Raw genomic sequence first — 18,780 nt, 5'->3', positions numbered from 1 at the left:
TAAACGAAATTAACAGATACAACAAAAACAAACTATGTAACAAAAGTTCTAAGCAGATTTTGTTTACTTTTGCAAAGTATTTTGTGTATAGAAAACTTGTTAGCATATACATTACATACATAATTATTTATACTATTTATTTATTAGTATGGTTTTAAGGTAGTGAAGAAAAAAATTGATGGTTAATTTTCTTTTATTTGTATGATTGCATCAAACCTTGTTATCAGAATTTTCTATTAGTAAAGTACAAATGTCTAGATTGTTTCAGTATTATTTACTTGTATTTTGTGTTCTTCAGTCTTAATTTTTTTTACAAAATTAGTCTACATTTCTGTCAACAAAAACGGTTAATAAATTTTGCTTATGCTTTATTGGAACAGTTATGCACAGTGCAATATTTAACTTAAAAATAGAAACTTAAATAATAGACCGAAAGTTATAATACTTATATTCTTTCTAGTGCTTCTAACATAATGATGCTATTTCCTCTGATGACCTGTAACAAAAAAAAAAAAATTAAGTAGAAGCACTTATACAAATAATTGTATTTGCTTGCAAAAAAAAAAACGACTCCAATTACATCGACAAGTAATACAACGTAGGTAGAGAAAAAGTCAAGTAAATACGCGTTATCAAAGATTACTCAAAAACTTGTAAACAGATCTAGATGAAATTTAAATGTGACCAGGTGATAAACACCAGCTTTCGATTTAACTAAAAATCATCAAAATCGGTACACCCAGTAAAAATCTATGCGGTATAATATAACATAGGTCGACGTAAAAATAGTCAAGTAAAAACACATTATTAGATATAATTCAAAAAGTAGTTATTACATCTCAAATAAATTTACATGGGACCAAATGACACGTACTACCTTTTGATTAAAAAAAAAATTAGTCGAAATAGATCCACCCGGTCAAAAGTTCTTAATTAACATACATAAAAAAACAATCGAATTTAGAACCTTCTTCATTTTTGGAAGTCAGATTTTTTTTTAAACCAGAAGCAAGTTTTGTTATGTTCTAAAAGAGGTTTGAACGAGTTCTTCAGACTATTTTTCTAGCCTTGCTTTCTAAGATTGGCGTAACAGTTGTTTTACACTCAACATTATGACGACGCCTGTTACTGGGTGCAAGTAGCTCTCTTATATATTTATTTAATAGCTCGAAGTCGATAGCCAACCAAGTCGAGGCCAACTAAATTTATCATATACATTAGCTGACCCCGCAAATGTTTCTTTGCCATATATGTTATTAACCCGATTAATCCCCCCCGCTTATAACTTAGGGGTATGAAAAATAGATGTTGGCCGATTCTCAGACCTACCCGATATGCCCATAAAATTTTATTAAAATCGGCCAAGCCGTTTCGGAGGAGTTCAATGTTTAACATTAGAAGATATAAATAGGAGTTTTTAAGGAGAAATTCATCATTATCACTTCAGCCTATCGCAGTCCACTGCTGGACATAGGCCTCCAGAAGTTCGTGCCGAAAATGGCGTGAATTAGTGTGTTTTGCCCATAGTCACCACGCTGGGCAGGCAGGTCGGTGACCACAAGGCTCGCTTTGTCGCACCGAAGACGCTGCAGCACATCTTTAGTCTGTATATTACAAAGCCTGTAGTTAGGTGGTTATTCCACCATCGGTCGGCTTTGTAAGTTCCTAGGTGATAGTGGAACTGTTATCCCTTAGTCGCCTCTTACAACACAATGGGAAGAGAGGGGGGTAACTATATTATTTACAGCCGTAGCCACACATATTAAGGAAGAATTATTGATACTCATTAAGTAATATTATTAAATAATGTTAACATTACTATGTAGTTTAGTTTCGTAGCTTCTAGTAGTACTAGAAACATAATATAAAGGCATTATAACAATAATTACTTATACTAAGGAAAGTTTGTTTCAGTTCAGTTTAATCTTAAGAAAAACCGAGCATAGATGACACTGTTTTGTACAAACTAATGCTCACATAATAATCTTAAAAATATACGCATTTAGAAATTTAATTATGTATTAAATCAACTATATTATAACTTACCACCATGCCAATAGCGATGTTTTGTCCATCTTTACATTCTTCAACGGCTTCGTCCATAACTAGATTCATGAAAGGATCAAAACCTCTCAGCACTCCAAGCACTACACGGCCAGCGTTCAATTTTACTGTAAGTCTTTTGTCCATGTACCTAAAAAGTAAATATCACATTTAAAACCTAATTGATATAAAGAAATAGACAGCATTGGCATGAACTAATAATTTGTATTGCAACAAAAGCGTTTACAGAATTAGGTTATAATACGCGGGATGCTTAGCATTTTGATGTATTAAACAGTTTTACGTACTTTTTTAACTCTGGAGGGTGAGCTTTCGACATTTTTCACTCTTTCGTTAATTATTTTAGAAGTAACTTATTTATTCTTCAGTTTGTTTTTTGTGTTTAAAAAAGCCGACTTCAAGGAGCGGACAAGGAGTATATTATGAGTGAATTATTCAATTAAATGCATGAAAGGACAGAAGGAAAGAACTGGATACTAGAAGCGTAAAGGCATAGATTATAAAAATTATTGGGAAATAATAAAAAATAAATAATACTTTTTTATAATGCATAGATAAAAAAATCTGGTAAAATTTGAATTCTTAAAATAATAAATATTGTTTAAGTTAAAATAATAATATTTTGCTTATTAGTATTTTTCAACAGTTCTGTTCCTGAACGTTTATCAATTTAGGTTATTCAAGTGGTGTTTGGATTGCCATTAAAAAAAATAAGGGATTCTAATTCCAAGAAGAGAATAAAACAAACAACTTTACTTCAAAAATAATTAAACACGAGCATTGTGGCATGTGGCATACAAACGAACCGTATTTGTACAAATGATTATTTTATATTCCCTACAAATTCACAATTTTTTTATCAAATAAAATTGCCATTGCAAAATTATTTGCACACGTATAAGAAAGCTCAATGAAGAAGTATAAATAAGTTGATATTAGTCAAGGCTAACAGCGATTTTCAGAAATGTGTAGTATTATAGTCATTCGTATCTCATACGTATAAATCTATATAACAATCAACAATAGCAACAAGTAGACAGCTGGGAGGATGGATGCTGTTAAGATATTCGTCCTATTCTTATTTAAATTATCACGTTTCGTTTAATAATTATGTATAATTAAAACTATAATTATCGTACACGTTATCAGTGAAAAGTTAGTGATTGTGAAACTGTTAAAAATGGATGAATCCGGTATTGACATGGGATACGATCTCGCTTCTCTATTAACGAACGATTTTAATATTGACCAGAGGATTTTCGACGGAATGAACACCACTCAGCCTCACCAGGATTTCATGTTTTACGAGCTTAAGTCCAAAGCCGTACCAGTCACCGAAAGGTAAGTCTGAATGTCAATAAATAGACATAGACTTGCGTAAAAGTTTATTTCGCGTGATTATTGCGAATATTTTTAGTGTCTGTTTTTATACGTATGAGGAACAATTTCACTGAAGTAGGAACGCCCGCGACCCTGAATACGACTTGGCAAAACACCCAGTTACGATGATTATGTTTATTCTGCGAACTTCACCTGCTAGCATTTTTTGGCTGAACATCAATCTCACTTTTTTCTTTTTTATGACAACTTGTGAAAGTTATCTACTAAAAACCGTGTTTACTTATTTGACGTTGTCTACTAATTCACTTTTTTTCGCGCATATTTCTTAATTCAAAATTTTTAATAAAAAATTTAAATTTCGATAATTTTTCCCGCGTGTACCTTACAAGTTTATTTTATTAACCAGTATTATTTGGAACATAGAAACAGTTTAGCGTTTGTTTTCATAATAATATTACAAGATAAATATTGTAATTTGACGACAGAACGATGCTACTTTCAAAATTAACCTCTTTATCCATGTTTGAGTGGAGATTTGTTGATGAAGTCTCGTGACTCTGGAATCAAATAAAATTAATAAATTATAATAAGGGGTAATAAATTAGATGCTAATATTATATAAATAAATTAATTAAAAGATGAAATGTATTTAAAAAGATAATATGTAATTGTAATTCGATTTGTATAAAGAAATAAAAAACGCGGGAAATTTAATTTTTAATTTCAATATTACCGAGGAAACTCGTTAAATAATAATTATTATAAGTTTTTGTATATATGCGTTTCTCCGAAGTTTTTGGGCTGGTATGTATATTTTTTTAAATTTGTTTACGACTTATAGCCCATAAATTCAAATACGTAAAATCACAGTCTCATAATTTATAAAAAATGAAATAAGCTTTTTGGCCAAAATAAAAATAAAAAAATTCTCGCGTTCTTACAGTAAGTATTATGAGTATTGTTACTTACCCGACTTTACTTGTTTAAAAATACCAACTTCAATTACATCGACATACTTGTCGATGTATGTATTGTCTTGTTGTATTACTATACAACGTAGGTAGACGAAAAAATAGTCAAGTACTTAAATACGCGTTATCTAAATTACTTAAATTGCTCAAAAAGTAGTCATCAGATTTCTATCAAATTTAAAGGGCACCACAAGATAAGCATTAGCTTTCGATTAAAACAAAAGTTTTCAATATCAGTACACTCAGTGAAAAGTTATACGGTATAATACAACGTAAGTCGACGAAAAAGTGTTTCAGCTCCGACGCATGACTGGGCTTTACTCCTTCAGATCGTCTGTCTAAATAGGCACAAAAAGGCTTACTAGTCTAAGAAAAAGATTAATACCATATCAAATGGTATTTAAACGAATCAAATAACGCCATCCATCGGAACCGTAAAGCAAAAACGTAAAGCGGTCATTCGTTCAGTAGATTTTTTCCTCATTTTTCTTTCATACCGGGGGCCTTATACGAAAATGGATTCTTAAGAAGTGAAAATAGTCAAGTAAATACGCATAATTAGATATAGCTCGAAATGTACTTGTTTAGATCTCAATAAAATTTAAATGGGACAATGACACGCATCACCTTTCGATTAAAAAAAAAAATCGAATTCGCTCCACCCTGTCAAAAGTTCTGAGGTAACATACATAAGAAAATTCCAATCGAATTGAGAACCTCCTCCTTTTTTGAAAGTCGGTTAAAACAGCGTGCGGCGTGCAAAATATGATCAATGTGGATTGTGTGTATTTATGTAACATCTTTGAAATGTTTACGACGTGCAGCACTTCTTTCAATTCTTTGGCTTGTTGGAACGATATCATTTTTGTATTTTTACAATTTAACTTGCACAATTGTGGAACTAAAACTTCTATACGCACGGCTGACTAAGGCTGACTTGGGGAGTGAGCTGGTAAATGCGTGCCGAGAGCGAAATACGAAAAGTGTGGTCGGGCGAGACGAACGGAAGTTGAAAAGGAGGTATAAGTTAGTGTAGATAGAGAGAGAGTTACGTTTCGTAAGTTTTACTTCAGATGTGTGGTCTAAAGCACACTCGTTCTTTTTCTTTCTATTATTACACATTACTATTCATTACGCGCCTTTTGACTAAAAAGTTTTGATAGCAGTCGTAATGTATTAAAAATAATGAAAATACATTAAACATCATAAACGCAACGAATTTAAAACTTTTTATTAATATTTTGTTTATTCATAATTATTGTATAAAACATGCTATTTATTGACCCTTACTTGTTTCGTGTGAAAAAATACCACTGCTGAATGATGCTGCTCTCAAGTAGTGGTGTTCTCCTAATGGGGTAACTGAGGTAGGGCACAGCAGGAATTTCCTGCTCAAAATTTGGACCAGCCCGACTGGGGCAGTACCTCAACCTTACAGAAGATCACAGCAAAATAATACTGTTTTCAAGCAGTATTGTGTTGCTGTTGGTGAGTAAGGCGACCAGAGCTCCTGGGGGGATTGGGGATTGGGTCGGCAAAGCGCTTGCGATGCTTCTGGTATTGTAGGTGTCTATAAGCTACGGTAATCGCTTACCATCAGGTGAGCCGTACGCTTGTTTGCCGACCTAGTGATATAAAAAAAGGGGGTAAATTAGCCAGAGCTCCGGGGAAGGGTCGGTGGCAGGGTAATATCGTTTAACATACCCTATAGGAGGTTATCCCCTAGGGTAATAAGAAAAACCCAGACATCCAATTATTATTTATTAGGATAAAAGTAGCGTTGTACTCTTCCAAACTATTTGTATACCTTTCACCGGAAGGATCAACCGTTCCAGCGTGATTAACAGAAATCCTTCATATTATTCAAATTGTATGCAATTGTAGTTTATTAGTTAATGAAATATTAATTATATCATTTTGAATATATTATGTTATTTCTTCATTATTGACAACTAATATTTTTTGTCACATTATGGGAGTAAACCTAATATGTATTTGTGTGTTACGCATTACATATTAAGTTTTCATTTATTGAGTTCACATTTCGACACCAGCAATTTATACTAAGCTAACTCATAAAAGCGAACTTTACAATTGTGGCTCATGAAAGGGAAAAACGTGATACCTTTTATATTAATTAAGAAATTTATTTGAATTTGGTATCTTTAATAGTTAATTTATTCATTGCAATTTCACAATTTTTATTATTACAAAATAAAAACATTTATTCAAGTTGCATTAAGAAAACCAACTTATCGAAAATTCGAGTTGGCGTAGTATAAATTGTTGGTGTCGATTTGTTGATAGGAACAAAGACGTGCCGAATAAAACCTAATCGATATTATAATTTATATGTTAATATTACGCCGTCAATTATCTCTTTCTCTCGTATATTGTGTTATCTAATGATATGTTACATAGCTCAATATCTGAGACGCGGTCGGTCGTGAATTCCGTCTGGGACGCTAATGTGAAGCGTCATATCTACATCGTTTACGTTTACATACATAAGAGTGTGTTGACAGGCGACAGGAAATTCTAACGTATGCTACAAATCTGTATAATAATACAGAAGCATTATAGATCAATGTACAGAAGCATATTATTTAGTACAGGAATATATCTATATGTTAGGAAAACGGGTGAGCTTGCGGTACAATCCATATATGTATATGTATCTACGAGTATACTATATCTATACTAATAAATGGCGAGCCGGTTTTTTTTTTGTTCGATTATACTGCAAAAACTACTTAACCCATCAGAATAATACTTGTACCATGAGATGCAGCGTAGATGCGCAGACGCAACTACTGGATCGATTTTATTGGAATTTCGCACAGATATATAACTTTTTTCAACTTAAGATATAAGCTTTATTTATTTCGATATAGATTATTTATATAGAATTATTATATTTATTTATTTATTTATTTATTTATTTGGTACACCAACGATTGTTACAATGTTACTTACATCTACAGTATATTATTTAATTTATTTGTGCTAATTGCACAACCAGTTACAGGTATACTCCACGTGCTTTTTATATTATGTATACAAAAGAAAATTTCTTAGAAACTAAATTATGTGCTAAACACCAAGACTAATAATCAATAATAATAATAATAATTACAATACTAAGTCAGCCTATTGGCAATTTCTGTTTTAAATCCAGTTAGAGACATGCAGTGTACGTCAATCGATCCCCCACACCTATTATAGAGCGTACAAATTCGTGAGATTGGCGAGTTTGCACCCAAAACTGTTCTACGAAGTGGACGAAAGAGTGGCTCAACCGGCTTGCGAGGCATCCGAAGAGGGACTCTAAACATAAATTTTTCCAAAAGAGCTGGGCAACTTAGATAATTTTTCATAATTTTATAGAAAAAACAGAGATCAAGTAAGTCACGTTGGCTGTTTAAACTTTGCATTTTCAGTGATTACATTCACGAAAAAACAAAATAACGACGTATTGTATAAAAAAAAGAAAAAAAAAAAAAAACGACGAGTACTAAGTTCACCAGGTCAGCTAGTATTATTGCATATAAATACTATATTATTGATGTTAAAAATTTGGGGTAATAAATTGTTACTATTATAGATTTCCATGAAGTAACGTTTTTTTTTTCTAATTTCTATCCCTAACGGATGCATACAGCCTGGTGGAGCTGGAGGGTGTCCGAGTCGCACGGACTAAAACCTCTGGGGTGTTCCTTCGACACGCCTGGGCGGGATCACAGGGACGCAGTTGCACTTCCGCGATACCGCTAGCCTAGATTAATTCCCTAGTTTACTACACTATAACGTTAACCCTCGAAGCACATTAATAGAAAAATGTGCATATTATTTTCACAATTTTTTTCCGGTTTATTTGACTATATTTTTTTTTTTTTTTTTTTTTTAGGAAACAAACGGTAGTATATCAATATACAGAAACACAAAACACAATAGTATCACTTAACCAAAAATAGTTTCCGATATTAAGAAAGAACATATAACAAAGTTCAGAAGAGATGTCTCACATTAATATTTCCATATCAAAAACTTAATAATAATAATAAAAACATTACTATAATTTGATTAATCGCCATTGAGCGAAAAAAGTAATCAATGAAGAAATTAAAAAATCAATATGGACATTATGAAACAAATAAATAAATAAAAAACCTAAGTTAAAAAAAATCACAATAAAAAAATAAGGATCAAAATTACAATTAAAATCAAATCAAAATGAAATTAACTTACGATAATTTAATTTAAATAAAAAATTAATTTAGGATAATAAATACAGAGAAAGTAAATATAATTTCTGTACTTCTTGTTTGGAAAATTTAATTTTCCTCATTGGTGAGGTGCTCTGAACATATACTAAGTCGCAAAGATACAAAAACGTACAAAAAGTATTCATAACCTAATTTTTATTCAGATTTATTCCATAACAACAGCTTTAACCGTCTATATTTGATGACCCATTCGCATGCACAAATTATTGTAATTTCTCGAAATATTGACAAGTTTTATTACGTAAACGTTGTTCTGCCATATGGATAGGGACAGCATTGTCACATAGATACTAAATTCTCAAACCTACCAAAAAATACAAAAAAAAAAAACCATAAAAGCCAGTCAAGCCGTTTGGTAGGAGTTCTGTAACAAACACAGTGACACGAAATGGAATTTTATGTACTTAGCTACATTATATAAATATGAGGATTTAAAAAATAATTGTGTTTGCTCGCAAACGAAAAAAAAACCGACTTCAATTACATCGACAAGTAATACAACGTAGATCGACGAAAAATTGTCAAGCAACTACGCGTTATTAAAGATTACTCAAAAAGTTCTTATCAGATCTCGATGATATTTATATGTGACCACATGATAAACATCAGCTTTCGATTAAATTAAAAATTATCAAAATCGGTACACCCAGTAAAAAGTTATTACGGATTTTTGAGAGTTTCCCTCGATTCCTCTGGGATCCCATCATCAGATCCTAGTTTCCTTATCTATTTATTTATTTATTTATTTGGAGAACGGTACAGAAACAATTACAGAATAACAGCGTAGCATAAAACAGAAAAAAAAAAAATAGATACAAATTGTCCCCTCTATGTCTCACTAAGAACATAGGGATAAGATTTACAGCAAGGACAGTAATGATGATTAGTTATTACTATTAATAGTCTAGAGCTAATGAAAACACCAAGGCAACTAATTAATCACAGTACTAAACTAGGGATATCCCCTTTCCAACAAAAAAAGAATTATCAAAATCGGTACATACAGTAGAAAGTTATGCGGTATAATACAACGTAGGTCGACGAAAAAAGCGTCAAGTAAAAACACATTATTAGATATAACTCGAAAAGTAGTTGTTAGATCTCAAATAAATTTAAATGGGACCAATTGGCACACACCACCTTTCGATTAAAACAAAATTTGTCGAAATCGGTCCACACGGGCAAAAGTTCTGATGTAACATACATAAAAAAAAAAAAAAAAAAAAAAAAAAAAAAAAAACAGTCGAATTGAGAACCTCCTCCTTTTTTGGAAGTCGGTTAAAAATACGACTTCCAAAAAAGGAGGAGGAAAAATCCAGATATATTATTTGTATAAAGCTATTTGTTATAAGTTCACCTCTCCCCCAGAACGGTTATTTGTATTGGTATAAATAATTTGTTTCTGGTGTAAATATGTAAATGTTCGTCATTTTGTGTCTGTGTCCGTGCTGCATAGAACACGTAACGCCATGCAAACAGTAACTGAGCAATGAAGTTAGTATTTATTTCCTACTTCCATTTTAAAATGCACTGCACTGTGTCTTAGATATACGAAACTTAACTGGTTGTGAGACAAGAGAGAAAGAAACTGCGTGCTCGCAACTATCTCTCTTGCTCCGTTCGCCACGCCCGATCACACTTTTCGTAACGCTCTCGTCACGTATTCACCAGCTTTACTTCAAAAAAAAATTCTAAGATTATTATTTATTTCGATAACAAAGTAAATACATAGTATACTAACAGCCGTATTTCGAACGTAACAGAGCCTGCGTTGTTGGCACTGAAGTAACAAAATTTTATAATTATGATTCACATTTGAAAATAAAACATATTTGTACAATTAGAGTTAAAACTTTTTTTCTGATTAGTGTTATGTATCAGGCGTCCGATAAAAATTAAAATATGAATAATTGTGTTTGCTCGAAAACGAAAACAACCGACTTCAATTACATCGACAAGTAATAGTTGTACAACGTAAGTAGACGAAATAATTAACATCCGCACGAGTCGTCACTACGATTTTCGAGGATTTCCCTCGATTTCTCTGGGATTCCATCATCAGATCCCGGTTTCCTTATCATGGTACCACACTTGAGATATCGCTTTTCTAACAAAGATACTACAATGATTCTAAAAATAAGAATAAATATAAATAATTAGTAGTTAGTCGACGTATATTTTTGTAATAAAATAGTTTGTACGTACGACTTTGTCCTGACTGATGCCCACCTCACGAGGCCCCCAATTCATTGCACTTGTTCAGAAGTTGTGCTCTGACATAAATTTCGTACATGCATTATTGATTATTCGATTGATAGGTTTAACTCGGCGGCGTCCCATAATGTAACACGGACTGTTGCTACCGGGTCAAAAAAAATTGATTATATTCTTCAGAAATGGGAATGTTATGTTCTCTACACACTTTTATGGCACAAATTGCAATTAATTTTAGTTTATTAATCTTTTTTAAACCCTAAATATTGACAAATGTATGCACTATGTAATAAATTTTACGCGGTAGCGTCTCCTGCAGGGCTAATGACTTCAGTTGTGCAGCAACATTCAAAGTTTTAAATATTACTAGCTGACCCCGCAAACGTTGTTTTGCCATAACACAAAATTTCAAATATTTTTTTCAATTTGATCGCAGCACTAACTGTCGGGACAAACTGAAATTAAAATAGAATAATATTTAATATTTGATGCTGCGATGGTAGCGCAGTCTACCGGATCTAATGTAAAACATTCCAAAATTAACAACTACTTATAAATGAAAAATTAGTTAAATAAACACTTTCCAGTGGACCAAATTGTGAATCTAAACCATCCTCGAATACCCTTGAACTCACACAAAAAAATTCATCAAAATCGGTCCAGCCGTCTAGAAGGAGTTCAGTAACATACACACGCACACAAGAAATATATAATATAATAATATATATAAAGATTAAAATTTATTTTATCAGTAAATTATTTTAAAACCACACGATTTACTGACATAAATCACTGACAAAATCATCATGTGTCAATACGAAAGCTAATGACGTGTTTAGGTGAACATCGAGAAAGTTCTATTACAACGTACTATTAATCTGTATTTAACTATATGGATACATTAACTATTGGCCTATGATGGCTCTACTTGTGAAAGAATTGTCCAAATCGTTTTATTGTTTTAAGAGTTAATCTATAATATATAATTGTGTTTGCTCGCAAACGAAAAAAAAACCGACTTCAATTACATCGACAAGTAATACAACGTAGATCGACGAAAAAATAGTCAAGCAACTACGCGTTATCAAAGATTACTCAAAAAGTAGTTATTAGATCTCGATAAAATTTATATGTAACCACATGATAAACATCAGCTTTCGATTAAATTAAAAATTATCAAAATCGGTACACCCAGTAAAAAGTTATTGCAGATTTTCGAGAATTTCCCTCGATTTCTCTAGGATCCCATCATCAGATCCTGGTTTCCTTATCACGGTACCAAACTAGGGATATCCCCTTGCCAACAAAAAAAGAATTATCAAAATCAGTACATCTAGTAGAAAGTTATGCGGTATAATACAACGTAGGTCGACGCAAAAAGCGTCAAGTAAAAACGCATTATTAGATATAACTCGAAAAGTAGTTGTTAGATCTCAAATAAATTTAAATGGGACCAATTGGCACACACCACCTTTCGATTAAAACAAAATTTGTCGAAATCGGTCTACCCGATCAAAAGTTCTGATGTAACATACATAAAAAAAAAAAAAAAAAAAAAAAAAAAAAAAAAAAAAAAAAAATACAGTCGAATTGAGAACCTCCTCCTTTTTTGGAAGTCGGTTAAAAAATGTGTTGCTAAGCGCAAAACTCGAGAACGGTTGGACCGATTTCGCTAATTCTTTTTTTAAAATATTCCTTGAAGTACGAGGATGGTTCTTACGGAGAGAAAAATTTAAAAAAAAAATTAAATTTCCTGAAAAAGTCTAAAAACAACACTTTTCTATACTCCCATACAAAAGATTTGTGATAATACTTAAAAGTGAATTTGAACTTTAATACCATACGATAAAGTTTGTGTTAGGCGATACGAAGTTCGCCGGGTCAGCTAGTCAATAATAAATTAAACATTTTTTTATGTTTACTTTACAACGGAAACAAATCGGAAGAGGTTATTGACTCGACCTTTTAATTTGTATATGCACGAACTCGTAGTATTATTAACGTAATTGATAAAATTATCTGTTACTAGCTGATCCCACGAACTTCTTGACACACTTTGCGGTACGAATTTTGCCGAGTTAGTTAATCATTAAAAATAATTGTTTTTGTTTAGACAATTATTTTCTGATTATACATAACAATTTTAATACTAAATTAAAATAAAAAAGAAAAATACGGAAAGCGCTTATATATACAAATAAATAAAATTTTAGTATCTATTTGTAATATTAAAATAACCACTTTTACTAAATGCGTACACGGTTCATATACCAAAATAACATTTTATACAATTTTTGTTTGTGTCTATCTGTCTGTTTCTATTCGTCTTCTATTATTCTGATTAATTCTATATTAATAAAGAATAATATATAAACGGAGAAAGTCTTTCATTCCGTAGACGCTGTACGGAACAAACAGCGGAATCAACCATTTAAATTTCGGCCCGCGCCAGCCTATGGCCTGCACGCATAAATATTTTGTGCTTTGTCACGTTAACTCAAAATAGAGAAATGTTAGTCGTGTATCATCAAGTCTCCGTCTTCTTTTGTCGCTTACCTAGGAAAACGACTGACCGAATACAATGAAAAGCAGTGACGTAGCGAGCTTAACTCGCACTCGGAGCACAATACTCTTTAGCAACCCCCCCCCAAATCGAAAACCATATAATATGTCCAGCAATTTTATGTTTTGCGTACCATTTTGCGCCCCTTTGTGAGTAGCTTAACTGAAGTAGGGCACAGCAGGAATTTCCTGCTCAAAATATGGAGCAGCCCGACTGGGGTAGTACCTCGACCTTACAGAAGATCACAGCAAAATAATACTGTTTTCAAGCAGTTTCTGTTGGTGAGTAAGGTGACCAGAGCTCCTGGGGGATTGGGGATTGGGTCGGCAACGCGCTTGCGATGCTTCTGGTGTTGCAGGTGTCTATAAGCTACGGCAATCGCTTACCATCAGGTGAGCCGTACGCTTGTTTGCCGACCTAGTGACATAAAAAAAAAAGATTAGCGCCTGGGGCATGATGATGAAGAGCTACTGCAATGGTAGCGTCTTCCAGTTACATTAGCGGTCGCAGGATTATCTCCACACGCAACAAATAATTAAATTAATCGGAAAAATAAATTTATGTTGTTATTGTTGAAAGAAAGAAAACTTGTTTATTGGTCATAGGTATATAAAAAAATACAAATGAAGAATGAAGGAGTATACTGTAATAAAGGATAGGGAAAAAATTATAGAAATAAAAATAAACCGACCAAATGCGAGTCGGACTCGCGCATCGAGGGTTCCGTACAAACAAAATTATTAAAAATATTTTATTGTATGATGTAACTAATAATTTATGCTTTTCGCAATTTTTCTTTATCTGTGTTAGAAGACGTTGCTTCGTACCAAATTTAAAGATTCTGTATTCACGGGAAGTACTCTGTAGGTTTTGATTCCCTTACGAGTGTCAAGAATTTGCAGCATAAACGGCTGTATCTTTGATTGCATTGGTTTAGAAGTTTGAATTTTTTTACAGCTCCAAGGGACAGTAGACCTGACTATTTGATATAAATTTCAGCTTTATGCCTCCAGGTGTTCCTGAGAAAAAGCGTCTTGACAGACAGACGGAAAACAAAGTGATCCTATGAGGGTTCCGTTTTTTTCTTTTGAGGTACGGAACCCTAAAAACGACAAAACCATCAATTACATCGAAAAGTACTACAGCGTAGGTAGATGAAAAAACGTAATCAAAGATGGCTGTGTGAACTTGGCACCCGACGATTACTCAAAAGAAAAAATGATAGCTGCCAAAAATTATTTAGGTATTTATGTTTTTGTTATTCGTTTGTCGTATTATTAATATTTAACTGTTATGAACCGGCGAATATATATATTTTTTTAAATTTAAACTTGTACTAAGGATAAGGAATATACGATAAGAATCATCCGATTTAGTGCAGTCGATCAGAAAATATACGCATATATCTATATATTATTTATAAGTATGTTTATCGAAAAAAAAATGTAGCTATATACCAGTCGGCTGTTACCTATAACACAAGAATTAAGTTGCTTACTTTAGGAACAGACGACCGAGTGTGTATTGTGTAGATATTTATTTATTTATTTATATTTATTTATTTATATTTAGTTATTTCGGTGATTCATTTTTTATTTATATAGATCTATTTTTTTATCAACCGATCTCCAAACAAGGAAGAGGTTCTAGTAAGCTACTTCAGAACTTTTCACTGGGTGGACCGATTGCGACGAAAAAAATTTTAATCGAAAGGTGGTTTGTGTCATTTGGTCCCTTTTAAATTTATTTCAAATCTATCAACTACTTTTCGAGTTATATCTAATAATGCGTTTTGACTTGACAATTTTTTCGTCGACCTACGTTGTATTATACCGCATAACTTTTTACTGGATGTACCGATTTTAATGATTTTTAATTTAATCAAAAACATTGATCATATGGTCACATTTAAATTTTATCGAGATCTGATTACAACTTTTGGAGTAATCTTTGATAACGCGTATTTACATGACTATTTTTCGTATACCTACGTTGTATTACTTGTCGATGTGATTGAAGTCGTTTTTTTTTTTTTGTTTGCGAGCAAACATGCTTATGTTTCATATACATATTGTATTTTTCTGACGAGCCCGTTGGCGAGGTTTGTAGTATCCTGCTTTCTGTTCCAGGGGTTGTAGGTTCGATTCCCACCCTGAGTCTGGGTGTAATATATTTATTTATTTATATATGTATTATTTATATGTGTTTATCGAAAAGAAAAAAATGTTAAGTTATATCAGTCAGCTGTTACCTACATAAGTATTAGTTTGCTTACTTTAGGGACAGATGACGTGTGTGTAAAAAAAATTACATGTATTTACGATTCTGTGTTTGGAAAAGTACTTGCTTCAGATAACTTAAAGGATTACTGCACTGTCGTCAGTGACATGATAAAACTTATATTTATTTGATTTGGTTCGGTGAGGGACGAAGCCACTTGAGCTGTAATATATACCTATAACGTGTTTTTGTTTTAGTTACTCTGTGCCTTTTAAAGATTTAAGATATCTATTTTTTATTCAAATTCAATAAGGAAGATAGTCTAAATGTAGTAAAGTTAGAAATTACTGACTTCGTAATGTAAACTATAATATTATTAAACGGAAGTAATGCATTAAAAAGTGGGGGTATATTAGGAATATCTAGTTTGTTTTGTACGGAACCAACACGATTGTACGATTTCGACTCGTACCTACCTATTTGCAACCGACTTCCAAGGAGGAGGTTATCAATTCGACTGTATTTTAACCCAAAAAAGGAGGAGGTTCTCAATTCGACTGTATTTTTTTTTTTTATGTATGTTACTTCAGAACATTTGACTGAGTGGACCGATTTCGACAAAAAATTTTTTAATCGAAAGGTAGTGTGTGTCATTTAGTCCCATTTAAATTTATTTGAGATCTAACAACTACTTTTCGAGTTATATCTAATAATGCGTTTTTACTTCACGCTTTTTTCGTCGACCTACGTTGTATTATACCGCATAACTTTTTACTGGATGTACCGATTATGATAATTCTTTTTTTGTTGGAAAGGAGATATCCCTAGTTTAGTACCATGATAAGGAAACCAGGCTCTGATGATGGGATCCCAGAGAAATCGAGGGAAACTCTCGAAAATCTGCAATAACTTTTTACTGGGTGGACCGATTTTGATAATTTTTAATTTAATCGAAAGCTGATGTTTATCATGTAGTCACATTAAAATTTAATCGAGATCTGATGACTACTTTTTGAGTAATCTTTGATAACGCGTAGTTAATTGACTATTTTTTCGTCGATCTACGTTGCATTACTTGTCGATGTAATTGAAGTCGGTTTTTTTTCGTTTGCGAGCAAATACAATTATTCGTATATATGTGGGAAACGCATATAGCCCTCACACTTATCACATATATTTTATCTTATTAGTATTTAATTTATAAAATATTATTATATATATTTATTTGACAAGCATATCCGAACGATATCCGTAGTATACAGCAGATTTGACGTTAGCTCTTCCTCTCGCGATTTTTATACTGACATTTATTTTGTCATAACCTCTACCGTGCATGATCGAGGTTTTGTCAACGGGAATATATAGGCGTCTCAAAAAGAGTCTCTCACTTAAATTAAGATACTATTATGAAATATATAATAGGTATATTAAATAGCGCATAGCTAAATCTGTGTTACCTCGTACTTTTTAGTAGGTGGACCAATTTCGATGATTATTTTTTTAATCGAAAGATGGTGTTTGTCATGTGTTCCATTTTAAATTTGATCGAGAGAACTTTTTGAGTTTTTGTTTGACAAATTTACCTTCTATAGTTGTAAATAATGTATAATATGCTATGTTAGCTCTGTAAAAACATTTTGATGTCACAAGTCGATAGAAATATTTGTGTACAAAAACACGTTATACAGTTGGCTATGAAAGGAGACAGTTTGGCACAAGATTGCTATTAATCATTACAGTGTATAAGTGTGAATAAGTAGATAAGGTGTCATTTGATACTAAAAGCTATAATTAAACTTACGATACTTTTCTGTTTTTTTTTTAAGCTTTCTTTTGTTTGTTTTTGTGCGTGTTATATATTTAAGTTATTGAATTCTGATCTTTGCAATAACCCTCAAAATCATTGTAAAAAGCGTTGCTCTACGTCATTACGTACGACGTGAATCAAAGCGAGACATATGTAAAAATCCAGTCCACTGCTAGACATAGGCCTCCAAAAGTTCGCACCAAAAATGGCGTGAACTCATATGTTTTGCCCATAGTCACCACGCTGGGCAGGCGGGTTGGTGTCCGCAGGGCTGGCTTTGTCGCAGCGAAGACGTTGCTATCTATACACTATATCAAAATTAGCAGATCCACTTCAGGTAGCTTATAGCCCATATATGCATTATTTCTATTTGATATGTCGATACCTCGGGGCTCGAAGGGCGTAAGCACCAAAACTCGATTTTACAGGAGAGCCAAAAAACTAAAAAAAAAAAAAATATTTTCGACATAACTTTCTCGATTATTGTCCTAAATAAACCATTCTAGGACCAAAAGTTTTATTTTTTTTTTTTTTTTGATGCAGAACTTTGTATAATTATATTTCAAATAAATTTAAAAGTAACAAAAGTAGCTTGTCTATACGCCTCGGAAAATCGAATGATTGGGGCGTTTACGCCCGAAAAATCAATGGATATTCGATTAGTGATGGTTGTAACCGTATATAAGTGTATAATCTATGGTTGTAACGGTCAATTTTGTCACTATTTCTATCAGTTTGTAGACAGCTGCTTTGTTTTCTTCATTTAGTTAATCGATTTAAGTGCAATTTTTATGAACTTTATTAACTTTTGTATATAATTATGTACTTTATTAACCTTTTTATAGATTTTATTACCATTTATCGACTCAGATAACTAATTAATTATACAAATACCTAATTATTGATTTTATCTATACTTAATAGCCTAACCTATCTAAAACCTATTCCAAAACTCATTTATTATAAAAAAAATGATAAATAAAATTCACTTGTTATTGAAAATATTGTTTATTAAACAAAGTAAGAAAAAGACTCTTATTTTATATAATTTCAGTTGTAACGAAACATCTTATTAACGTAAAGCAGAATGAACGATTAAAACTAAATTGTACTAAAATGGCAAGTACTTAGGTATCGCTACAAAATTTTGCGCTAATGTCTAATCTTCTGTTTAAAATGTATAGAAAATACAAGGAACTCTTGAGATCAATTATATATTATTTATGAAGTCTTTTGGTAAAAGTTATTAGGTAATCTTAAGTATTCCTACCTACTAAAACAGCAGACTCATTAAAATTTGACCATCCTTGAATA

At 32.2% G+C, this 18,780-nt stretch overlaps 2 protein-coding genes across 2 annotated transcripts in view; one reads left to right on the top strand and one right to left on the bottom strand.

Annotated features, from left to right (window-relative positions):
* Positions 1-175: 175 nt before the first annotated feature.
* On the bottom strand, positions 176-2,548 carry LOC123666643 (probable small nuclear ribonucleoprotein G). The gene is made up of 3 exons (XM_045600735.1): positions 2,352-2,548; positions 2,047-2,194; positions 176-496 (listed from the first exon to the last, which is right to left on the bottom strand). The coding sequence occupies exons 1-3, from the start codon at positions 2,381-2,383 to the stop codon at positions 446-448; spliced, it is 231 nt and encodes a 76-aa protein (XP_045456691.1). The 5' UTR covers positions 2,384-2,548; the 3' UTR covers positions 176-445.
* A 515-nt stretch (positions 2,549-3,063) lies between these two features.
* The window catches only part of LOC123666397 (microphthalmia-associated transcription factor), a 164,636-nt gene continuing 148,919 nt past the window's right edge, over positions 3,064-18,780 (top strand). The window contains exon 1 of the mRNA XM_045600491.1: positions 3,064-3,405. Coding sequence (XP_045456447.1) covers positions 3,245-3,405 — 161 coding nt within the window. The 5' untranslated portion in view covers positions 3,064-3,244. The remainder of the gene's footprint in view (positions 3,406-18,780) is intronic.

The sequence above is a fragment of the Melitaea cinxia genome, chromosome 26 (assembly GCF_905220565.1).
Source record: "Melitaea cinxia chromosome 26, ilMelCinx1.1, whole genome shotgun sequence".
Lineage (NCBI taxonomy): Eukaryota > Metazoa > Arthropoda > Insecta > Lepidoptera > Nymphalidae > Melitaea > Melitaea cinxia.
The sequence above is the reverse complement of the archived record's forward strand: the minus strand, read 5'-3'. Positions and strand labels throughout refer to the sequence as shown.

Bases quoted from the DNA above. Each gene is read 5' to 3' on its own strand.
- LOC123666643 (XM_045600735.1), bottom strand. From the start codon at position 2,383: ATGTCGAAAGCTCACCCTCCAGAGTTAAAAAA. The intron at 2,195-2,351 runs GTACGTAAAACT...TTTACTTTTTAG, and splicing joins CACCCTCCAGAGTTAAAAAA to GTACATGGACAAAAGACTTA. The intron at 497-2,046 runs GTAAGTTATAAT...TTTTTGTTACAG, and splicing joins ACATCGCTATTGGCATGGTG to GTCATCAGAGGAAATAGCAT.